The 25,896-nt window shown below is 44.8% G+C and overlaps 1 protein-coding gene across 2 annotated transcripts; it reads left to right on the forward strand.

Moving 5' to 3' along the window:
- Positions 1–1,572: 1,572 nt before the first annotated feature.
- On the forward strand, positions 1,573–25,073 carry LOC121532125 (creatine kinase U-type, mitochondrial). Of its 2 annotated transcripts, XM_041837841.2 has the most exons (10): positions 1,573–1,675; positions 4,830–5,042; positions 6,119–6,317; positions 7,474–7,569; positions 8,757–8,978; positions 9,126–9,211; positions 14,125–14,248; positions 16,157–16,291; positions 17,589–17,714; positions 24,227–25,073. In XM_041837841.2, the coding sequence occupies exons 2-10, from the start codon at positions 4,894–4,896 to the stop codon at positions 24,332–24,334; spliced, it is 1,245 nt and encodes a 414-aa protein (XP_041693775.1). In that variant the 5' UTR covers positions 1,573–1,675; positions 4,830–4,893; the 3' UTR covers positions 24,335–25,073. The 2 variants fall into 2 exon arrangements, with proteins under 2 accessions (XP_041693775.1, XP_045083101.1); XM_045227166.1 differs by lacking the exon at positions 1,573–1,675 and having other exon boundaries at positions 4,740–5,042.
- Positions 25,074–25,896: the final 823 nt, after the last annotated feature.

The following is a 25,896-nucleotide window of genomic DNA, read 5'->3' on the forward strand; positions in this document are numbered from 1 at the left end:
AGGCAGGAATACAGCTTTTTGGAATTCAGTCTGCTTCCTGCGTTTGATTCCTACACCACACCTACAACACGACCTGACAAAACAAATCAAAATATATTTTATATTTCAGATTCTTCAAATAGCCACCCTTGTCTTGATGACAGCTTTGCACACTCTTGGCATTCTCTCAACCAGCTTCACCAGTAATGCTTTTCCAACAGTCTTGAAGGAGTTCCCACATATTCTGAGCACTTAATGGCTGCTTTTCCTTCACTCTGCCGTCCGACTCATTCCAAACCATCTCAATTGGGTTGAAGTCGGGGGATTGTGGAGGCCAGGTCATCTGATGCAGCACTCCATCACTCTCCTTCTTGGTAAAATAACCCTTACACAGCCTGGAGGTGTGTTGAGTCATTGTCCTGTTGAAAAACAAATGATAGTTCCACTAAGCCCAAACCAGATGGGATGGCGTATCGCTGCAGAATGCTGTGGTAGCCATGCTGGTTAAGTGTGCCTTGAATTCTAAATAAATCACAGACAGTGTCACCATTAAAGCACCCCCACACTATAACACCTCCTCCTCCATGCTTTACGGTGGGAAATACACATGCAGAGATTATCCGTTCACTCACACCACGTCTCACAAAGACACAGCGGTTGAACCAAACATTTCCAATTTGGACTCCAGACCAAAGGGCAGATTTCCACCGGTCTAATGTCCATTGCTCGTGTATCTTGGCCCAAGCAGGTCTCTTCTTCTTATTGGTGTCCTTTAGTAGTGGTTTCTTTGCAGTAATTTGACCATGAACAGTTGATATTGAGATGTGTCTGCTACTTGAACTCTGCGAAGCATTTATTTGGGCTGTAATTTCTGAGGCTGGTAACTCTATTGAACTTATACTCAGCAGCAGATGTAACTCTGGGTATTCCATTCCTGTGGAGGTCCTCATGAGAGCCAGTTTCATCATACCGCTTGATGGTTTTTGCGACTGCACTTGAAGAAACGTTCAAAGTTCTTGAAATGTTCCATATTGACTGACCTTCATATCTTAAAGTAATGATGGACTGTCGTTTCTCTTTGCTTATTTGAGCTGTTCTTGCCATAATATGGACTTGTTCTTTTACCAAATAGGGCTATCTTCTATATACCCCCCCTACCTATTCACAACACAACTGATTGGCTCAAACGCATTAAGAAATTCCACAAATTAACTTTTAACAAGGCACACCTGTTAATTGAAATGTATTCCAGGTGACTACCTCATGAAGCTGGTTGAGAGAATGCCAAGAGTGTGCAAAGCTGTCATCAAGGCAAAGGGTGGCTACTTTGAAGAATCTAAAATATAACATATGTTTTGATTTGTTTGACACTTTTTTGGTTACTACATGATTCCATATGTGTTATTTCATAGTTTTGATGTCTTCACTATTATTCTACAACAGTAGAAAATAGTAAAAATAAAGAAAAACCCTGGAATGAGTAGGTGTGTCCAAACCTTTGACTGGTACTATATATATTTATATATTTATTGTGGGGGAGGGTGTAAAGTGTTAGTCATGATGTTTGTATCAGGCGCTCTGGTAGGCACAATCAACTCTAAGGAAGATAAGGAGACACCACGCCTCTCACAGGTCTGCCAGGGCAGCCAAAGGAATCAACGGGCAGTGCCATTCAGTATCTGGGTACTGCAACAAGGTGAGACTATCCTACATATATTTTACATCTGTAGTGTGTCAAAAGAATTTACTTCCAAAGTATAATTAAGTATAATTGGTTTGCCATGAATGTTAACTCAATTGCCATTTTTTCTGTACTGTATTATGATGTTTAACGATAATTATTTATTGCAGTTACACTATATATTTAGTAGATTCGGCTATTTCAGCCACACTCGTTGCTAACAGGTGTATAAAATTGAGCACGCAGCCATGCAATCTCCATAGACAAACATTGGCAGTAGAATGGCCTTACTGAAGAGCTCAGTGACTTTCAACGTGGCACCGTCATAGGATGCCACCTTTCCAACAAGTCAGTTCATCAAATGTCTGCCCTACTAGAGCTGCCCCGGTCAATTGCAAGTGCTGTTATTGTGAAGTGGAAATGTCTAGGAGCAACAATGGCTCAGCCGCAAAGTGGTAGGCCACACAAGCTCACATAACGGGACCGCCGAGTGCTGAAGCGCTGAAACACTCACTACTGAGTTCCAAACTGCCTCTGGAAGCAACGTCAGCACAAGAACTGTTCGTCGGGAGCGTCATGAAATGGGTTTCCATGGCTGAATAGCCGCACACAAGCCTACTTATCATTCAGATCATCAAGGACAACAACCACCCGAGCCACTGCCTGTTCACCCCGCTATCATCCAGAATGCGAGGTCAGTACAGGTGCATCAAAGCTGGGACCGAGAGACTAAAAAACAGCTTCTATCTCAAGGCCATCAGACTGTTAAACAGCCATCACTAGCACATTAGAGGCTGCTGCCTATATACATAGATTAGAAATCACTGTCCACTTTAATAAATGGAACACTAGTCACTTTAATAATGTTTACATATATTGCATTAGTCATCTCATATGTATATACTGTATTCTATACTCTTCTACTGTATCTTAGTCTATGCTGCTCTGACATTGTTCGTCCATTTATTTATTTATATATTCTTAATTCCGTTGCTTTACTTAGATTTGTGTGTATTGGGTATATGTTGTGAAATTGTTAGATATTACTTGTTAGATATACTGCACTGTCGGAGCTAGAAACACAAGCATTTCGCTACACCCGCAATAACAGCTGCTAAACACGTGTATGTGACCAATAAGATTTGATTCGATTTGATCACCATGCGCAATGCCAAGCGCCGGCTGGAGTTGTGTAAAGCTCACCACCATTGGACTCTGGAGCAGTGGACACGCGTTCTCTGGAGTGATCAATCACGCTTCACCATCTGGCAAACCGACGGACAAATCTGGGTTTGGCGGATGCCAGGAGAACACTACCTGCTCCAATACATAGTGCCAACTGTAAAGTTTGGTGGAGGAGGAATAATGATCTGGGGCTGTTTTTCATGGTTCGGGCTAGGCCCCTTAGTTCCAGTGAAGGGAAATCTTAACGCTACACCATACAATGACATTCTAGACGATTCTGTGCTTCCAACTTTGTGGCAACAGTTTGGGGAAGGCCCTTTCCTGTTTCAGCATGACAATGCCCCCGTACACAAAGCTAGGTCCATACAGAAATGGTTTGTCGAGATCGGTTTTGAAGAACTTGAAGAACCTGGCCTGCACAGAGCCCTGACCTCAACCCCATCGAACACCTTTGGGATGAATTGGAACGCCGACTGCGAGCCAGGCCTAATCGCCCAACATCAGTGACCAACCTCACTAATGCTCTTGTGGCTGAATGGAAGCAAGTCCCCGCAGCAATGTTCCAACATTAGTGGAAAGCTTTCCCAGAAGAGTGGAGGCTGTTACAGCAGCAAAGAGGGGACCTACTCCATATGAATGCCCATGATTTTGGAATGAGATGTTGGACGAGCAGGTGTCCACATACTTTGGGCCATGTAGTGTATGTGTTTCATCTTTTAATAGTGGCTAACTTATATTGCAATCATTCATCCTGCAATGGAATTGCCATAGGCCTGTGTAAAAAACACATCTTGCATAATTTCCTCCTGTGAACTTTGATCAGATAACCCATATAAGCTTGCTATTTCCTCATTTCATGTCTTGATCACTGAATTATCCCCTACTAAATAGCCCTTCCTACAAGTCTCCCTCAGAATAATGCCTTTGGTTTTCTACAGTAATGCTCATGTTTGTTCCACATGATGGCATAAAGTAGCCTACCCATACGGATCGTTTTAAGAGGGATTTCCATTCAATAATGGGGCGGCAGGTAGCTTAGTGGTTAAGAGCGTTGTGCCAGTAACCGAAAGGTCGCTGGTTCTAATCCCCGAGCCGACTAGGTGAAAAATCTGTCGATGTGCCCTTGTAAATCGCTCTGGATAAGAGCGTCTGCTAAATTACTAAAATGTAAATGTAATAAAGCCTGTTTAAATACCATAAAAGTATCTCCAATACAGTATTGTAATAATCTTCCCATGCCCTTTCATAGCCTATATATTCAGTTGAATTAGGCTATAGCTGAATAGGGCCGTGTGCTTTTCTACACATCTTTAAACGTGTTGTATCTCAAAAGCAAGGTATTTAGTCACTATAGTTGTCCTCAGTCTCTGCTAAAAGTCAGAGCCCCTTTCTAAACTCTTGGTTCCTGCAATACATGCTGACTGGTCCAACCAGACTTTTTCTGTAATTACGCAAACACCAACCCCAATTGCCTAGTCCAAGTGCATAGTAGTAGTTGGTGTGGGTAAATAAATCATAATGTTTGTAATTTTCAAACCTATTGACAAAATAAATTGATTAATAATCCAATTAAGAAAATGTGAAGAACTTTCGATTTGCTCTAATTTCACATTAATGATTCAACCATAGTGCTTGCAATAGCCTACACCCATCCATGAAGCATTGCATGGTTACTTGGGTGTCTAGTTGTGTAATGTTTGTCCGTGAGTATAACAAAAAATCCACAGATGCACTTTTCACCCTGCTTTCACGGTCTAGCCACAACAACTAAACTAAGTAATTATTTGTGTCCAGTGTTTAGGCCTATGGGAGGGGGAAATACAGACAGACTACAGAGTAGCTTACAGCCAATGCGGCTATAGCCTAGTGTAGGCAGCTTCGCATATTGCTGTATTCACTTGGAACCCTTAGCATTCACACCACGCAGTCTCCCCTATTCCAGTCTCGCTCATCCATTCTCTCTGATTTCATCCCTTCCTTTTAGACGCTTAGCATCAGCAAGGCTCCCTTTCATCCATACCTACCTCTTGAACTGTGGAAATAAAACAATGGCAAACAACTTCGCCAGAATTTTGTCCTCCAAACGAAATGTGGGGATTCTGTCATTAATTGGAGCCGGGTCTTTGACAGCGGGCTTTCTGCTCAACCATGAACATGTCACCGCTGGAGCGCAAGTACGGAGAGTGTACCCTGCAAGGTAAACCACGACGCACTTTACTGCTATATATGGACATTTTCAGTCTAGCCATTTCAAGTGCGAGAGCGTATTGACATTCAGGATTTAGATACAGTAGCCTAATACGTGAATAATATGCTGACCTAGATGAAATTATTTTACTGTCAAGGCAATTCGAGCGACTGGAGACGATTGTGGTATTTTGAGTCTTTCCATCATAAATAAGCTAGCCTATTTGTGAAAATTATAACCGACCTAGGCCTGTTTATTCTCGAAATATATTAAACTTATATTGCGCCACGTTCTTTATGCCCAATAATGAATCATTAATATACATATAAAGAATGAAAGATGCATTTTCTCACAATAATTATCTGAATGCTACATGGTACCATGAGGGAATGTTTTTCCAACAAATTCCAGGCTACATTGAAATGCTGAAATTGAGTTGTTGATTGATGAGAGGGGTGTGCTTTTTCCGGGACCATGGTGGAATGGTCTAGATTTGACCTTATATGACCTGCATTGGGTCTGGGAAAACTCTGCTTTTATGGCTTTATAGGCCTAATGATAGGCAGAATCTACCGCACACCCAAAACCGAGTGGAGGTGCTGTAGGTAAAATGCTAAACTGGAAAATGTGATTGCATCATGTGTATTAAGAATTAGAGGATATTTCGTTTCCAAAGGATAGTTGAAGAATGCTCGACTTCTGGTGTGACCAGATTGTATCATGTTTGTCGACACTGATGCGTCATCGGTGATGACTGCGCTCTGTGCCAGGTGTATACTGTACATAGCGCATGCATGCAGTACATGCCAAAAGCCCGCAACTAGTGGTAGGCTATGTCAAAGAAAAGCTCAGGTAAGATATAATTATAGCTAGCTCTTAACAGTCAGAGCCATAGATGGAAATCTCTGTAGGTGTTGAAGTGCAGTGAGTCTTATGTTATAATTCTCAGGAGCATCATAATAATGAGCACCAATTAGTCATGTACACATTTCCAATTGAATTTAGAATTTAAACTGTCCTTGTGGTTGTTTATCAATCACAATGATATAGCAATCTTTTGTGAGTGACTGACTGTGTCCTGACAGTGCGGAGTACCCGGACCTACGCAAGCACAACAACTGCATGGCCAGCCACCTGACCCCTGCCATCTATGCCAAGCTGGTGGAAAAGGCCACGCCCAACGGGTACTCCCTGGACCAGGCCATCCAGACTGGTGTGGACAACCCTGGGCACCCCTTCATCAAGACCGTGGGCATGGTGGCAGGGGACGAGGAGTCATACGAGGTCAGAGCAAGGGGCATTAGTTTGAGGCAGCAGTTAAAGGTCAACGTAGTGAAGCCATAGGCTGTGTTTGTTCTCTCAAAGAATTGATTGAAATCATGATGCAATTTACGCCTACACATGCAGACCGTAGTTTTCTGTAGCTAGTTACAGAAAGCTAAACCAACAACCACAAACCAAAATGGTAAATGCAGGTCCAAAGAAGAACGCTAGCTAGCAATTGATTTGTTTTTGCATCTTTTTTGGGAACATCTGATGACCTAACGTGGTGAGGGATGAACATGAATTTCTTCAGTCATGATGCAAGTGGCACTATGCAGTCAAATCCTTCCACATGGAATTTCTAGTTTGACCAGCAACTGATATTTTTGAATTCGGTTGTCATTTTGGCAGGCTTGTTAGCAACAAACTATTTAGCTAGCTTCTAACCTAGTGTTTGACATGCAATGTGATCTCGTAATGCACAGTGTCGACGAGTGTCCTGACGAAGGCACTATGTGTGATTTAGTATTGTTTTCTTTGGCAACTGTGGTATAAGCAGGATAAACGCCTCCGTTCTGTACATTACCATGGAAAAATGTACTCCGCAAAGGGACTTGCGCTGCGTCGTCCATTATTTCCAAGTTATATCATGGCATTGTTGAATACTGGTTTCTGATTGGCTTGAAGGGCATTCTAGAGTGTGCATTACTTCCCTATAACACACGGTATATCAGCACGGTAGAATTCAATGGCTATAGTTAATTTCATAAATGTTCTATGTTTGAATTTTCATAATAGCAAGCTAGGACTGATGGTTAGCTAAACGAGCAAGTCTGTTGGTTTGGTTACCAAGGCAACTACTGTAGCTATCTAGTCAACTAGCTAGCTACTTCAGTGGATGTTGAACACATTTCTACCTGCAAATGAACAAATTTCTAGCGGCAAATGTGTTAAATTATAGCTATGGTATGAAAGGGCCATATACCACACCCCCTCGGGCCTTATTGCTTAACTAAACTACATTTTAATACTATACTGTAAGCCTGTCTAGTAGTTTGTAAAGTGACAATGATAATTTAAAGAACTCCCATCCTTTCAGCTTAGGTGTGACAACTATTGTAGGCTATATTATGATGTTATATGGTCAGACTTCTGATGTGGATGTGGGGGGTTTCAGGTGTTTGCAGAACTCCTTGACCCAGTCATCAAGGAGCGGCACAATGGCTACGACCCTCAGACTATGACCCATCCCACCGACTTGGACTCCAGCAAGGTATAGAGATGCAACTTCATTGAAAACAACAGTATAGGGCTGCGTCCCAAATGGCACCCTATTCCTTTTGTAGTGCACTACTTTTGACCAGGGAATAGGTTGTAGGCCCTGGTCAGAAGTAGTGCACTATAAAGGGAATAGGATGCCATTTGGGATGCTGCCTAGATGTGACAGTGTGCCCTCACTAGTGAGATTAATATAACTGTCTGAATGGTGGCACTGTCCTTTAGCACCAAGTTTGCCCTGACCATTGCTATCTCTACCTAATCTCTTTTCAGCACCACACACAGACGATGTTAGGCGCTGCATACTACTCAGTTACCTAACATTAAAAGGTGGACAGATTCACTCACCGGACACTTCACCAGGGGAGAACGACTGCCCCCTTTCATTGAAGCCATGTAGTTCAAGGCCGACCGAGGTCTTGCAGGCTGTTGTTTTCAGAAAGCAGGATCCCCCATTATAGTCAATGGGAAAATGGAATCTTCATATAAAGAACAAATTCGAAGACAATCATGGTACCAATAGTTGCTTCTATTACACCAGATGTATGTCCTTGAACCAATTATTTTGAAATCGCACACAGAAGAAGTTATAAGGATAGTTTAGTTGCTACCGGCAGCCTGCAGTACCCCAGTCGGCCTTCAACTTGAGATACTCCATGAGAGGGGGCAGTTGTTCTCCCCTGGTCGCAGCTTGCAACATCACTTCCTGGAGTAGTTCAAACTGCGCTTGTTATGTCTTGAGAATCCCACCCATGAGACCTCTTACCAAGATAAAACAGACTTCCTGAGCTTCAAATGCGCCATTGAGTCGTCACATAGGAATGAATGCTGTGACGTTGGCTTTGTCCATTCATATACAGTCAATGCATTACACTAATCAGTTATACCAGCTAATATTATATCATTAGGCAGTAAATCCATTGCGCATACTAGAATGTTATGTTACGTGAATATATTATATGCTACAATGAATTATATGGCATACAAATCATTTGTTAAGGGAACAAAATATAGAAACAATCATATGTCTTGACTTGGCTTATACCCTTTTGCTCTTTGGGGATCATAGATTATTCACAAACTTCCTCCATCAATTTCGGTGTTGTGATACTAGGCCTATATGTAATACTATTTACTATACTAAATGCCATTCATTCTTTTTCTATTTCTCTCCATTTGCAGCTCACGTCTGGCAACTTTGACGAGCGCTACGTGCTGTCATCGCGGGTCAGGACTGGCCGTAGCATCAGGGGGCTAAGCCTGCCCCCGGCGTGTACCCGGGCGGAACGCCGCGAGGTGGAGAGGGTGGTGGTTGACGCCCTGGCTGGCCTGAAGGGGGACCTGGCAGGGACCTACTACAGCCTCACCCACATGACAGACCAGGAGCAGCAGCAGCTCATTGACGTGAGTCAAGAGGCCAATCCATTTGACGTGTTTTAAGGAAATAAAGGAGAGTGAGAAAAGGGAAACAATAGCAATGATTTTTTTTAGGACTGATATTGCTCCACTTTCATTAAGACAGCATTTCCTGACTCTTTTGTTTTGATACAGGACCACTTCCTGTTTGACAAACCCGTGTCCCCTCTGCTGACCTGTTCGGGGATGGCTCGTGATTGGCCAGACGCACGCGGTATCTGGTAAGCACCTGTTAGTTATAGATACGGACCCTTAGTGGTCATAAACAGTCGTAACAGTGAGAGGTTTTCATTGTTTCACTGTTATTTGCATACAGTTCGTGCTACACATCAACATGACCCTTCTTTATGGAGGATTTCCTTCTTGCAAAATAATGCCCTCTAGCTTGTAGCTCCTCTAGATTGAGCCTTAAACGTGCATTAGTGGCAGGGAGCCTAGCAGTTAGTGTTGGTCGGGTAACCGAAAGGTGGCTGGTTCAAATACCTGAGGCGACAAGGTGAAAAATCTGTCGACGTGTCCTTGAGCAAGGCACTTAACCCTAATTTGCTCTAGGGCCGCTGTACTACTATAGCTTACCCTATGCTTCCCAGTTTATACTGTTCGTGCATATATTCTGACAAAATCTTGTGAAATTTTTGTTGGTTTTGGTGTTATGCAGTTTTTTTGTTGTTTTTTGCTGTTCCAGCACACATTTTTTCTTGAGGCTAGTCGAAGTTCGGTAGACGAAGTCTACACCCCTTCGTCGGTGATTGGTCAACAGTAGGGATTCTTCAATTACGTGTTTGTTGTCATTCAATGAGAGAAGACTAGTTTTCATGGACATTTTGTTCACTTTAGAAATACTGCACCAAACATCTAACATCTTAGTTAGATGTAAAATTGCGTGACTGAGACCTCCTCACGCAAAAATAAAATACCCTCCCTCTGGCTAAAAACTCATTACAGGTTTTGAAAATCCCAGTTTTTCTTACTTTTAATCATACCCTGTGATGTCACAGAGAAGCATTTTTTAGGACCTTATCTATTTAACCACAGATCTTAGAAACATGCCATTTTCACATATTTAGACACTGGTATTGTGCTGGAGATTATGAATATGAGGTTGAAAAGTGGTGGAATTGCCGTTTAAGGGAGTATGCTAGGCAGAGATGTTCGCTTTGCCTAGCCATGTTCTTCTAGGTGCAAACCGAACCTAGTATGTGGACGCCTTAAGACTGACCCTGTAAAACACCTAATTTCACTGCACCTGTCCGATGTATGTGACAATAAAAACATAAACGACAATAACAGACAATCAGGGCCATAGCTACATATGAGGACATATTATTTTACTTTTTTGGAACTCAGTCAGGGTCTCAACTTACTGTTGAGAGTTAAAATAGTAGAATACACAAGGTGCAATTTCGAAACTTGGTTGTACATTGGCAGTTTTTCTCTTGTTATATGTCACTCACTAACCAGGTTTCCATCCAACCTTTTCATGCGCGTAAAGTACAATTTCATGACAGGCCTGATGAAAACAGAACATTTCCCGGTAAACGTTCCAAATGTCGACAAAACAAAATACGCTAGACAAGTTGGGATCTTTTTGTGTCAGTAAAATGAATTATGCGAGAAATGTCAGTGGAAACGCTTTTGTGCGCAAATATTTATATAATAACCATCATATCGAAGTTAACCTGGAGTCACACGATGACATGGTGTGTGGTCCTCCCACTGATTTGTCGGGAAAGAATGCAGTTTATTAGGCTACAGATTAAATAAAGGATGATGACCTTCACAGGGTGGTGAAAGTGCAAGGTGATGAGCTTGATGCTCCTTTCCAATAAATATTGAGGGTCTTATTCTGGGGACATGATAATCGATGCTTGGCTGCTGTTTGACAAATAAAAGTAATCTCGCTCTTTTGTCCATAATAGTAATCTCATCAGGTAGGCTATAGGTGCACTCTAGCCAACAACGTGCCAAGACCAGAGTGGGCACACTCGCTATATAACGCAACATGTTTTGTGAGAAAACCATCAGTAGAGTTGAAAATGCGATGGAAACCCATTTAACTTGTGTTTTTATTCGGTACATGGGAATTTAACTGCAAAAGGTATTTAATGTGCACTACCTCATCACACACAGCCTTTTATCTGCAACAAGCCAATTTCATGGAAACATCTTTGGAGGGAAAACATGCATATTGTTTTTATGCGGATTTGAGAATATTCACATTAAAATCTGTTGCCAATTGGATGGAAACCTAGCTATAGACAGTCACTAAATTAGCCCATATCTGTTCAAATTAGTCTAGTTAGACTAGCCAGCTATCTAAACTTTTAGTTATCATGGCCGAATTACCGACCGGGCAAGCAGGGCACATGCCCAGGGGCCCTGACCTCCAGGGGGCCCCCATTGATGTAGCTAGTCACTCTTGCTCAGATATCATAATTAACATGGCATAAGGCATGGCAAAATGTGTAGAATTGCAGGAAATTAGCTGTAAAACTGCACAATAAAATACAAATCTCTAAAGCAAATGTATTTGTTTACCTTTTGTTAATAAAATAATTTTCTGCTAACAGATCGCACTGTACGTATTAAATTATAGTTTTCAATCCCGGTGCTGAGTTAATGTGAGTTAATGTGCAGCGGCTAATTGTATACAGTGCCTTCAGAAAGTATTCATACCCCTTGACTTATTCCACATTTTGTTGTGTTATAGCCTGAATTCAAAATTGACTAATTAAATAAAAAATCTCACCCATCTACACACAATACCCCATAATGACAAAGTGAAAACATGTTTTTAGAAATGTTGGCAAATGTATTGAAAATCAAATACAGAAATATCTCATTTACATAAGTATTCACACCCCTGAGTCAATACTTTGTAGAAGCACCTTTGGCAGCGACTACAGCTGTGAGTCTTTCTGGGTAAGTCTTTTCAGGTCTTGTCATAGATTTTCAAGGAGATTTAAGTCAAAACTGTAACTCGGCCACTCAGGAACAGTCACTGTCTTTTTGGTAAGCAGCTCCAGTGTAGATTTGGCCTTGTGTTTTATGTTATTGTCCTGCTGAAAGGTGAATTCATCTCCCAGTGTCTGGTCCATCATTTTTTATCCTGAAAACCTCCCCAGTCCTTAACGATTACAAGCATACCCATAACATGATGCAGCCACCACTGTTCTTGAAAATACGGAGAGTAGTACTCAGTAATGTGTTGTATTGGATTTGCCCCAAACATAACACTTTGTATTCAGGACACAACGTTCATTTCTTTGCCACATTTTTAGCAGTATTACTTTAGTGCAAACAGGATGCATGTTTTGTAATATTTTTATTCTGTACAGGCTTCCTTCTTTTCACTCTGTCAATTAGGTTAGTATTGTGGAGTAACTACAATGTCATTGACCCATCCTTAGTTTTCTCCTATCACAGCCATTAAACACGAACTGTTTTAGTCACCATTGGCCTCATGGTGAAATCCCTGAGCGGTTTCCCTCCTCTCCGGCAACTGATTTAGGAAGGACACCTGTATCTTTGTAGTAACTGGGTGTATTGATATACCATCCAAAGTGTTAATAACTTCACCATGCTCAAAGGTATATGCAATGTCTGCCCTTATTTGCGAGGCATTGGAAAACCTCCCTGGTCTTTGTGGTTGAATCTATGTTTGAAATTCACTGCTCGACTGATAATACAGATAATTGTATGTGTGGTGTACAGAGATGAAAGATAGTCATTCAAAAATCATATTAAACACTATTATTGCACATAGTGAGTCGATGCAACTAATTATGTGACTTGTTAAGCACATTTGTACTCCTGAACTTATTTAGGTTTGCCATAACAAAGGGGTTGAATACTTATTGACTCAAGACATTTCAGATTTTCATTTTTAATTAATTTCTAAAAACTGAATTTCACTTTGACATTATGGGGTATTGTTTGTAGGCCAGTGACAAAAAAATCTCAATTGAATCCATTTTAAATTCAGGCTGGAACAGAACAAACTGTGGAAAAAGTCAATTGGCTATGTGTTTGTAGATTGACTGAGGTGAATGAAGTACAGCAACCAATGTGATAATGGCTGGGGTAATTTTTGCTTGTTTTAGCTGTTCTCCAAATGGCATTTTAGAGTTTTTAAATTGTATAGAAATGCAGTAAATGAGCTTCAACTTTCTTTATAAGAAAGTTAACCCCCTTTCACCCCCCTCAAGACCTCACTAAAACTCAGACCCTGGCTATGGCCCTGCAGACAATGCCCTCTCCGCATTGAGTTTCAGCCGGTGCCCAAAAATAGCCTGGTGCCAACCACAACCCTGTCATGGCCCACTCCAGCATCGATCACCAGCCTCCCTTTTACCCCCCTCTGTGCCTACAGCATACCAAACTCTTCTTCTCTCCTTTATAATTCACCCTCTCTCTCTCCGTTTGACAGCTCTCCTCCTTTCATCCTGCCCTCCGCTCTCCTGGCTCCAGACCTGTCAATTACTTCATTAAATTCTCTAATTGTTTTTAGGAAGTCCGTTTTTAGTCAATGCAATTCATTACAATGCATTACAATGAGATTATTAATTGTATGGCATTACTGTATGCATAACAATGCATTACTATGAGATTATTGCTTATGGCATTATGGTATGCATAACAATGCATTACTATGAGATTATTGCGTATATGGCAATACTGTATGCATAACAATGCATTACTATGAGATGATTGTGTATATGGCAATACTGTATACGGCCACCATCACCTCAATGTTTTGTGAATGAAGTTATAAAGTAAGTACATGTATGGTAAATGGAACCCGGGACATCAACTCTAGCTGGTGCAATGGAGAATAGGAAAATGATCTCTTAGTCATATACTGATATTGTCTAACTCAATCCATTATGACGAGGGCTCTGAGGAATGTATTTCCTTTTACCAACATTAAGGAAAAGCATTGATATCAATGGTTGAGATCAGCTCCGCCGAAATAGTCTACGGACGCTGGTGGCAATGGTAGGATCCGTTTCCATTGGGAAGCAATACACAAGTATTTGTGTTTTTAAAAACACACATGTTGATTTCAATATTGATTTAAGTATTGGTTTAAGAGTGATTTTAAACCATCTCCACTCCTTTGTACCAAACCCAGGCACAACAACACGAAGACCTTCCTCATCTGGATCAATGAAGAGGATCACACCAGGGTCATCTCTATGGAGAAGGGAGGCAACATGAAGAGAGTCTTTGACCGCTTCTGCACAGGCCTGAAAGAGGTGCACACACACACTCACACACTTTAATTATTTATCTAATTGTTCCAAGTTCCTCATTAGATGCAGATGCAGGAGATGCCAAAATGTCAAAGCAAGGACTGTTATTGAACAGTAGCAATGACTACACTACACACACTCAGAAATACACACAAGTATTTGAATACTACAGTGCATTCGGAAAGTATTCAGACCCATTGACTTTTTCCACATTTTGTTACATTACAGCCTTATTCTAAAATTGATTAAATAAAACATTTTCCTCATCAATCTACACACAATACCCCATAATGACAAAGCAAAAACAGGTTTTTAGAAATCTCTTCAAATGTGTGACAAATAAAAAACAGAAATACCTTATTTACTTAAGTATTCAGACCCTTTGCTATGAGACTCGAAATTGAGCTCAGGTGCATCCTGTTTTGATTGATCATCCTTGAGATGTTTCTACAACTTCATTGAAGTCCACCTGTGGTGAATTCAATTGATTGGACATGATTTGGAAAGGCACACACCTGTCTATATAACGTCCCACAGTTGACAGTGCATGTCAGAGCAAAAACCAAGCCATGAGGTCTAAGGAATTGTCCGTATAGCTCAGAGACAGGATTGTTTTGAGGCACAGATCTGGGGAAGGGTACCAAAACATTTCTGCAGCATTGAAGGTCCCCAAGAACACAGTAGCCTCCATCATTTGGAACCACCAAGACTCTTCCTAGAGCTGGCCGCCCGGCCAAACTGAGCAATCGGGGGAGAAGAGCCTTGGTCAGGGAGGTGACCAAGAACCCAATGGTCACTCTGACAGAGCTCCAGAGTTCCTCTGTGGAGATGGCAGAACCAATCAGGCCTTTATGGTAGAGTGGCCAGACGGAAGCCACTCCTCAGTAAAAGGCACATGAAAGCCCTCTTGGAGTTTGCCAAAAGGCACCTAAAGACTCTCAGACCATGAGAAACGAGATTCTCTGCTCTGATGAAACCAAGATTGAACTCTTTGTCCTGAATGCCAAGCGTCACATCTGGAGGAAGCCTGGCACCATCCCTACGGTGAAGCATGGTGGTGGCAGCATCATGCTGTGGGGATGATTTTCAGCTGCAGGGACTAGTCAGGATCGAGGGAAAGATGAACGGACCAAAGTACAGAGAGATCCTTAATGAAAACCTGCTCCAGAGCGCTCAGGACCTCAGACTGGGGCAACGGTTCACCTTCCAACAGGACAATGATCCTAAGCACACAGCCAACACAATGCAGGAGTGGCTTCGGGACAAGTCTCTGAATGTCCTTGAGTGGCCCAGCCAGAGCCCGGACATTAACCCGATCAAACATCTCTGGAGAGACCTGAAAATAGCCCGGCAGCGACACTCCCCATTCAACCTGACAGAGCTTGAGAGGATCTGCAGAGGAGAATGGGAGAAACTCCCCAAATACAGGTGTGCCAAGCTTGTAGTGTCATACCAAAGAAGACATGAGGCTGTAATCACTGCCAAAGGTGCTTCAACAAAGTACTGAGTAAAGGGTCTGAATACTTATGTAAAGGTGATATTTCCAGGGTTTTTAAATATACATTTGCTAAAAAATCTAAAAACCAGTTTTTGCTTTGTCATTATGGGGTATTGTGTGTAGATTGATGAGGGGAAAAAACAAGTTCATCAATTTTAGAATAAGGCTGTAACGTAACAAAATGTGGAAAAAGTCAAGGGGTCTGAATATTTTCAGAATGCATTGTATATATGGACCCAGAATATAACATGGTAGCGTACAAGAACCTGGGTTTTTTGAAGGTCAAGACAAAGATACACACCCGATCACTATATGGCTGCTGACCGACAGTGTATGTTTGCAAGATAAATTGCATTTCATTTTAAAATCTATGTTTTCATCTAATCTAAAGTTGTAATGCAATGTTTGGTCAGGTGGAGAGGCTGATTCAGGAGAAAGGCTGGGAGTTCATGTGGAATGAGAGACTGGGCTACATCCTCACCTGCCCCTCCAACCTGGGCACTGGGCTCCGCGCTGGTGTACACGTCAACCTGCCCAAGCTCAGCAAGGTAACACACACACAAACTGCAATATCTACTCAGAGCACCAACAATCATACACAGCAAAAATTGAGTCTTACCTTGATTTTGTTTATCTTGTATTGAGTGAAAATGAATTTTAAATGACTTTTTTTCTTACCAAGATACATTATCTTACTACATTGGCAGATCATGTTGCTTATTTTGACCTAAAAAGGCTTGACACGAGTGGGGTAAGGTAATTTCTCTTGTGTCAAGATATTTTCTCTTGTGTCAAGATATTTTTTCTTAATAAGACGACTTACTAAGATAAATATTTGGCTTGCCCCATACAGATCTACACACTCACAAACACACAAACCTCTATACCCTCACACCAGCGACCAACAAGATCCCCACTTTCTAGTCATTCAAGCCCCATTAGTCTTCTGAAAATTCCTCTCCCCTAACCAGGGCCATGCTTGTGAGCAAAACGTTTTTACATCGGAAATGAGTGTTTCCTGTTGGACAAGTTCAGATCGTATCTCTTCATTTCGGACCGTTTTCCTACGTTTTGTGCCCTATCAAAATCAAATCAAATTGTATTGGTCGCATACACATAATTAGCAGATGTTATTGCGGGTGTGGTGAAATACTTGTGTTCCTAGCTCCAACAGTGCAGTAGTATCTAACAATTCACACAAATCTAAAAGTAAAATAATGGAATTAAGAAATATATAATATTAGGATGAGCAATGTCAGAGTGGCATTGACTAAAATACAGTAGAATACAGTATATACATATGAAATTAGTAAAGCACTATGTAAACATTATTAAAGTGACCAGTGTTCCATTATTAAAGTGACCAGTGATTCCATGTCTATGTACATAGGGCAGCAGCCTCTAAGGTGCAGGGTTGAGTAACCGGGTGGTAGCCGGCTAGTGACAGTGACTAAGTTCAGGGCTGGGTACTGGGTGGAGGCCGGCTAGTGATGGCTATTTAACGGTCTGATGGCCTTGAGATAGAAGCTGTTTTTCAGGGTCTCAGTCCCAGCTTTGATGCACCTGTACTGACCTCGCCTTCTGGATGATAGCGGGGTGAACAGGCCGTGGCTCGGGTGGTTGATGTCCTTGATGAGCTTTTTGACCTTCCTGTGACATTGGGTTCTTTAGGTGTCCTGGAGGGCAGGCAGTGTGCCCCCGGTGATGCGTTGGGCAGACCGCACCAGCCTCTGGAGAGCCCTGCGGTTGCAGGCGGCGCAGTTTCCGTACCAGGTGGTGATACAGCCCGACAGGATGCTCTCAATGGTGCATCTGTAAAAGTTTGTGTCTGTAACCCCACTGCAGGACCCCCGCTTCACAAAGATCCTGGACAACCTGCGTCTGCAGAAGAGGGGCACCGGAGGAGTGGACACTGCAGCCGTGGGCAGCACCTTTGACATCTCCAACCTGGACAGACTGGGACAGTCAGAGGTAATAGGGAATACATAGTGTAGGGTGAAGTTTCTCTTAGACACTGATCTTGAGTCAGTTTGGAATTTCCCCCACTAATGGTTAAGGTTAGGATTGGGAAAGGGAAGCTGATTCTAGATCTGCCACTGCCACGGGGTGCATCTCAATAGTCTAAAATGGCGTACTCTCCACTCCTCTCCTTTACCTGCACCTACAATACATTAAAATACAAGGCAATGCAATAAAAGTTCTTATCCCAAATGAGGAAATTCACTTGGTCATTACAACTAATGTAGGACAGCGCTGGAGGACATTCATCAATAGCTGTCACGGTTTACTAAGCCAGAACCCAGAAGCAGACCAGGACAAGGTAAGTGGTGTCAAAGGTGAGTGTTTATTTAACTGATCCACGAGTGCTGCTGAATAATCCAGGGAACAGAGCGGGCGGCGTGGATGAGTTGTTGAGGGTGCAGTAGTTGGTCCAATGATGGCTCGGCAGCCGCCGACCATCAGGCAGAGGTTGGGTGAAGGTTCCGGACGAGTGACTGCAGGGAGAACAAAACGGAGGTAAGCATACAACAAGCAAACAAGGTGCAAAACAACAAAACTAATGCTCTAAGCTCTAAGACTGATCCGCTGATAAACATACTGTTCATGGCTAACGATCCGGCAGGGAATGGATGTTAGGCCAGAGCCTAAGAAGGGTGATGATCAGGACCAGGTGTGCAGATTGCTGATGGGATGCAGGTGCGGAAATCAAGAGAGCTCCCGCCTAGCAACGTTGCCCGGCAACCAGGCAGGGAGCGTTCCAGAACCCTCGGGAAACTGGAGATCACGAGCAGAAAAACTAGTACACAGACAGGACCCGACTCAGACTGCCGGGATCGTTACAGTACCCCCCTCCGACGAACGCCACCGGGCGGACTCCCCGGAGCGCCAGGATGGAGGCGGTAGAAGTCACGAATGAGGTCAGCATCTAGGATCTGTCGCCGCGGAATCCAACTCCTCTCTTCAGGACCATACCCCTCCCAGTCCACGAGATACTGGAAACCCCGGCCCCGCCGTCTGGAATCCATGATGCGTCGCACCGTGTAGGCAGGACCACCTCCGATCATCCGAGGAGGAGGAGGAGGAGGCGGAGGAGGCAACAGAGGACTGAGGAAAACAGGCTTGAGGCAGGAGACATGAAAGGTGGGATGGACTCTGAGCGTCCTCGGTAGTTTGAGTCGAACTGCCACCGGATTGATCACCTTCTCCACCACAAACGGACCAATGAACTTCGGTAACAACTTCCTAGACTCAGTCCGTAAAGGAAGATCCCGTGTGGCCAACCAGACCCTATCTCCGATGGTATAGGTGGGAGCGGGGATCCGGCGACGATTCGCCTGGAGCTGATACCGGTCCGAAACTCTAAGGAGTGCCTTTCTGGCCCGATGCCAGGTCCGGTGGCAACGACGAATATGGGCCTGAACAGAAGGCACTGAGAGCTCCTTCTCCTGAGAAGGGAACAAGGGAGGTTGGTAGCCATACAGGCACTGGAAGGGAGACATCCCAGTGGCAGATGTAGGGAGAGTATTGTGGGCATACTCAACCCAAGGCAACTGAGAGACCCAGGAGGTGGGGTTGGAAGAGACCAGGCAGCGTAGCGTGGATTCCATCTTCTGGTTGGCTCTCTCCGCCTGACCATTAGATTGGGGGTGAAAACCAGATGTGAGACTGACTGTAGCTCCAATGGCCAAACAGAAGGACTTCCAGACAGCAGAGGTAAACTGAGGGCCACGGTCGGAAACGATATCACTGGGCAAACCGTGGACCCTGAAAACCTCCCTAACCAGGATCTCGGACGTCTCCGAGGCAGAGGGAAGCTTGGCAATTGGCACAAAGTGGGCGAACTTGCTGAATCTGTCCACGATAGTCAGAACGACCGTGTTCCCCTCAGAAGCGGGCAACCCAGTGACAAAGTCCAGGGCCAGATGCGACCATGGTCGCCGGGGAATAGGAAGGGGGTGAAGTAGTCCAGAGCTGGGCCGATTGGTACTCTTATTCTGCGCACACACTGGACAGGCAGCAACAAAACCCCGAGTATCCTCGGCCATGGCAGGCCACCAAAAACGTCTGCGAAGAAACGCCATCGTCCAAGCCACGCCAGGGTGACAAGCCATCTTGCTGGCGTGGGACCATTTGAGGACAGCAGGACGAACCGACTCAGGCACAAACAACCGACCGGGTGGACCGTTACCGGGACCGGGCTGCGTCCGAAGGGCCGCCATCACCTCCTCCTCAATCTTCCACATAACTGCTCCCACGACGCAGTTCCGGGGGAGAATTGTCTCGGTCTTGGACCCACTCTCTTCCGTCTTGGAGAACATCCGGGACAAGGCGTCCGCCTTGCCGTTCTTAGATCCAGGTCGGAACGTCAGGGAAAAAATTGAATCGTCCGAAAAACAACGCCCACCTGGCCTGACGGGAGTTGAGACGTCTAGCCGATTGCACGTAAGCAAGATTCTTGTGGTCAGTCCAGACAATAAACGGTTGCTCCGCCCCCTCCAACCAGTGGCGCCACTCCTCCAAGGCAAGTTTCACCGCGAGAAGCTCCCGGTTACCCACATCGTAATTCCTCTCCGCAGGCGAAAGGCGACGAGAGTAGTAGGCGCAGGGATGGAGTTTACTGTCCGTGGAGCATCGCTGCGACAGGATGGCGCCAACTCCCACATCAGACGCGTCCACTTCAACGACGAACTGACGGGCCGTGTCCGGTTGAGAGAGAATCGGTGCGTTGGTGAATCGCCTCTTCAAATCCAGAAACGCTCGATCCGCCTCCGGATTCCACTTGAAGGTCCTGATACTGGAAGTCAAGGCAGTTAACGGAGCGGCCACACGGCTGTAATCCCGGATGAATCTGCGGTAGAAATTCGCAAACCCCAAAAATCTCTGGAGCTGCAATCTCGTACCGGGCTGGGCCCATTCCAGAACCGCTCTAACCTTCTCCTGGTCCATCCTAATCTCTCCCCTGGAGATGATGTACCCGAGAAAGGATGTCGTGTGGGCGTGAAACTCGCACTTCTCGGCCTTCACGAACAGGCGATTCTCCAACAATCGCTGCAGAACCTGCCGGACATGCTGGACGTGGTCGGAAGGTTCCTTCGAGAAGATCAGAATGTCATCCAGGTAAACAAACACAAAGAGACCGATCATATCTCTCAGGACGTCGTTCACCATACTCTGGAATACCGCTGGAGCATTGGTCAGTCCAAACGGCATCACCTGATACTCGAAGTGACCCATCGGTGTATTGAAACCCGTCAACCACTCGTCCCCCTCTCTGATCCGGACCATGTGATACGCATTGCGTAGGTCTAGCTTGGTGAACACCGTAGCACCCTGTAAGGAGTCGAAGGCAGAACTCATCAAGGGCAGGGGATACTTGTTCTTGACCGTGATGTCATTCAACCCCCGATAATCAATACACGGTCGAAGAGAGCCATCCTTCTTACCCAAGAATCCTGCCCCCAGGGGTGATGACGAGGGACGAACGAGACCAGCAGCTAGGGACTCCTTGATGTAGGTCTCCAAAGCCTCACGTTCAGGTCGGGAGATACTGTATAACCTTCCCTTGGGGTAGACAGCTCCAGGGAACAGGTTGATGGCACAATCATATGGTCGGTGGGGAGGGAGTGACAGAGCCTTCTGCTTACTGAACACTTCCCCCAAATCGTGATATGTCTCGGGAACCAGGGACAAATCTGGGGGGTTTAGCCTCAATCACCTGACTGGGAACCGAATGGGGACAGGCAGTCTTGAGACAGTTAGCATGACAATCAAGGCTCCAACTCGTTACCTTGCCCGTCACCCAATCGAACGTGGGATTGTGTTCCTTCAGCCAGGGGTATCCAAGGACCAGAGGAACATGGGAAGACGGCAGAATGAAGAATGAAATCATCTCAGAATGATTCCCCGACAACAGCATCTTAACCGGTTCAGTCCTCATCGTGATACGTGCCAGACTACTGCCGTCCAGAGTGGTAGCTTCAATGGCTTCCGGCAATTGCTCCTTGGAAAGCCCCAGCTGTTCCACCAACTCGGCATCAAGAAAGCTTCCATCGGCACCTGAATCGATAAAAGCGTTAATCGCTAAGCTCTGATTCCTGTTCATAAGGGTAGCCGGGAAACGGGGTCTGACAGAGGTATTGAGAGGTCGAAACTGGCTCGCTAAAAGTCCTCCCAACTTTAGCGAGCCGCGCAGTTTGACGACCGCCGGGAACCAGTGGCGAGGTAATGTCCCGAACCACCACAGTAGAGGCAACAGTTAGTCCTACGTCTGTGTTGGCGCTCCTCCTTGGTTAACCCGTGCCGCCCCCACTTGCATGGGTTCAGAATCGGGAGACAGGACCTCTCCACTAATCCTGTGTGGTGGACGATGATCGACGTATTCTGGTCCAATCCCCGACCCGACTGGAACCTGAGAAGCTGATCGGTTGGACGGGACCCATTGCTTCTCCCTCCTTCGCTCTCGGACTCGATTATCCACCCGAATAGACAAGGCTACCAAGCTGTCCAGGTCACTAGGCTCCGGATAGGAGATCAACTCATCCTTGAGCTGCTCCGACAGACCCTGGTAAAAGGCCGCTTGCAGAGACTCCTCATTCCACCCACTCTCCACAGCCAACGTCTTGAACTCGATCACGAAGTCGGCCACGCTGCGAGTTCCTTGGCGAAGCGAAAACAGGCGCCTAGCTGCGTCCCTCCCTCGGACGGAATGGTCGAAGAGCTTCCTCATCTCGGCCGTGAACCCCTGGTATGAAGCCATGCAGGGATCCTGTCGTTCCCAAACGGCTGAAGCCCACTCCAGCGCTCGACCACGCAGCAACTCAATCACAAAGGCTATCCTAGCTTTGTCTGTGGCATAAGAGTAGGGCTGTAGATCGAACACTAATCCACACTGCATAAGGAAGGAACGGCATCTTCCCAGCTCCCCCTCATATTTATCCGGCGTCGGAACCTTGGGCTCACGGAAGGACACAGCTCCAGAAGCGGCAGGCGAGATGGGTGAAACCGGTAGTGGATCCTCCACCGGAAACTTGCGCTGGTTCTGGACCTCCGTCAGACCGGTAGAAAGGTTCCGAACTGACAACGCGATCTCCTGTAGTACCGTGCTATGATGGCCCAACATCTTCTCCTGATGGGTAATGGCATGGCGAACAGAGTCCAGGTCCGCTGGGTTCATTACTGGCCGGATCGTTCTGTCACGGTTTACTAAGCCAGAACCCAGAAGCAGACCAGGACAAGGTAAGTGGTGTCAAAGGTGAGTGTTTATTTAACTGATCCACGAGTGCTGCTGAATAATCCAGGGAACAGAGCGGGCGGCGTGGATGAGTTGTTGAGGGTGCAGTAGTTGGTCCAATGATGGCTCGGCAGCCGCCGACCATCAGGCAGAGGTTGGGTGAAGGTTCCGGACGAGTGACTGCAGGGAGAACAAAACGGAGGTAAGCATACAACAAGCAAACAAGGTGCAAAACAACAAAACTAATGCTCTAAGCTCTAAGACTGATCCGCTGATAAACATACTGTTCATGGCTAACGATCCGGCAGGGAATGGATGTTAGGCCAGAGCCTAAGAAGGGTGATGATCAGGACCAGGTGTGCAGATTGCTGATGGGATGCAGGTGCGGAAATCAAGAGAGCTCCCGCCTAGCAACGTTGCCCGGCAACCAGGCAGGGAGCGTTCCAGAACCCTCGGGAAACTGGAGATCACGAGCAGAAAAACTAGTACACAGACAGGACCCGACTCAGACTGCCGGGATCGTTACAATAGCCTAAGCTCCTTATGAGCCAAGGGCTTAAGAAGGCAAATCAAAAGCTGCTATTCAAAATCTGAGAAGGTAGGTCAACACAATACGGTGAAGAGTACCAAATGCATTTGCTTTACAGCTCGATATAGTAAATGAGAGGATATGAGCGAGGAAGCCATTTTAGACTACTGAGATGCGGCCATGGGTTGTACTGGAAGGCTTGAACAATGTCTTGAGGAGAGACTGTCTTGCCTCTGTTTGTGTGTTGTGTACCCTCTTGTGTTCCCAGTCATGCTGTCATGCCTGTGTCTGCATGCGAGATGGTGACATAGATAAAGGAAGACAATGGGACTATTCTGTATTATGTGTTGTTGGTGGTGTGAGTCCTGGAGAGCCACAATATGTGCAGAGTACCAGACACTTGTTCTGGCAGCTCTTGGTGGCCCAATGCCCTATTAAGACACTTTCTGTTGGTGGTTCATTTATTATGGCAGTTACCTGTAGATCCTCCACTAACACTGTGCATTTACACACACACACACACACACTCACACACACACCAATTAAGATGTGGTTGACTATTTGAATCAGGTATGGGAAAAAAGCCTGCACACACTGCCGCTCTCCAGGACCAATCGGTGAGGAATGCAGATATGTTAAACACCTAACTAGATGTTGTGAGATCTGGCACAGTCTGCAATGCAGTCGTTCTCCAACACACCCACTGTCTCTCTGTGTGATCAGGTCCAGCTAGTGCAGACGGTGGTGGACGGCGTCAACTACCTGATCGACTGTGAGAAGAAACTGGAGAAGGGTCAGGACATCAAGATCCCCCCGCCGCTCAAGAAGTAGACCGCCCAACCCCCAACCCAGATATACCGCTTCTTACCAACCTCTCTGTCTCATCCCCATCAGAGCCATAAGTAATGTACAGATTTAGTCCAACTCTGTTTGAGATGTCGAATTGAAATGGCACCAAATGTTCCAAGAACATTACATTCCGGTAGGAATGCACATTTAGAATGTTCTAGTGCATACCTTGTGCATACCTAGTAGATACCTAGTGCATACCTATGGCTCTAATCCCAATGCAACTATATGCAATGGAACTCCTTCTACTTAATAGCCCCCAACCTGACACCTAAGCCTGTTAACTAAACTACAGCATGTCCTATACTCTATGTGTCCGATACTACTACTTCCTTGCCTCCTGTCCTCTGTATCGGATGTGGACGAACATGGCTACACCCTATACTGATACTGCTACAGTAGTATAATCCATCCATTTGTGGTAGTCTACACCCATAGTGTAACCATGTAGTGATAGATGACAACTTGAATGGACTTGAATGTAGCACAACAACCATGTCGGACTGAAAAGACTCAGGTTTCTTAGGGGTTTGTATGCTGAAGTTAATAGTTCATAATAAGACACAGGTTAAACGAAGTCGGACTAACAATAACTCATGCTAAACTACTGTGCTCAGTGCTTGATGATGTACTGTATGTATTAAGCAGCAATATCATTTCAACCCACCATTGAATGTCATTCTCGGACATATTTTAATAAAGAAACCATCTATTTAAACCATCTTTCCTCTCTCATTCGTCATTAATATTATAAACCTGTTACGTGCCTGTGTGTTGTTGACCCATAGACTTATATAATTGTGTTGAACTTGACCACATTGTAACCTGTAACTGTTCAAAGCGTGTGTGTGTCTGCGTGTGTGTGATTTCATCCCATCATGAAAGCAAAGCTTTGAGTGACTTATTACAGTAGATGGGTGCCATGGTAACCAAGCTCTCAGTGCTTGACTGTGATCAGCTAGGTAGGGCTTGGTGTCATGTGACAATACTGATCCTCATAACACTGCATTGTGCTATAACCAACCACTGTACATTACCAAGACGTATGGCCAAAGGGAGTTAGCATTGATTGGATTTCTATGCATTTGATTGAAATACTGTAAATCACTGATTAGTGTGAACAAACTATGATAACGTGTAGCCAATATACCCATCTGTCGTGCAGTTTAAGGTCATAATCTGAGTAGCATTCACAATATTGCACAATTACTACAATCGTTAATACTTCATTAAAGACTGGGAAAGAAATTATAACATGTTCTGATACTAGATGTTCCAACAAGAGCACTGTCTCTTACAACTGACTTCAGATCTGCCAGCCAGGCTATTTGACATTGTAACATAATATGTGCTAGAATACTAGGGGATCAATTTGTCTTATTCCTAATGCTGAACACTGACATTGCAACAGCATCTGTGTTATTCAGAGCCGCAAATAGAGCATCAAATAAACCCTGAAGTGTTTGTATTACAAGGTTTTAGGAATCCCTCTCTCTATCCAACCGGTGATTGTTTGAAAAGCATTGGAGCGGCATGTTGTGTTA

The sequence above is a fragment of the Coregonus clupeaformis genome, chromosome 19 (assembly GCF_020615455.1).
Source record: "Coregonus clupeaformis isolate EN_2021a chromosome 19, ASM2061545v1, whole genome shotgun sequence".
In the NCBI taxonomy this organism is placed as follows: Eukaryota; Metazoa; Chordata; class Actinopteri; order Salmoniformes; family Salmonidae; genus Coregonus; species Coregonus clupeaformis.

Bases quoted from the DNA above. Each gene is read 5' to 3' on its own strand.
- LOC121532125 (XM_041837841.2), top strand. From the start codon at position 4,894: ATGGCAAACAACTTCGCCAGAATTTTGTCCTCCAAACGAAATGTGGGG. The intron at 6,318-7,473 runs GTCAGAGCAAGG...GGGGGGTTTCAG, and splicing joins GGGACGAGGAGTCATACGAG to GTGTTTGCAGAACTCCTTGA. The intron at 17,715-24,226 runs GTAATAGGGAAT...CTGTGTGATCAG, and splicing joins ACAGACTGGGACAGTCAGAG to GTCCAGCTAGTGCAGACGGT.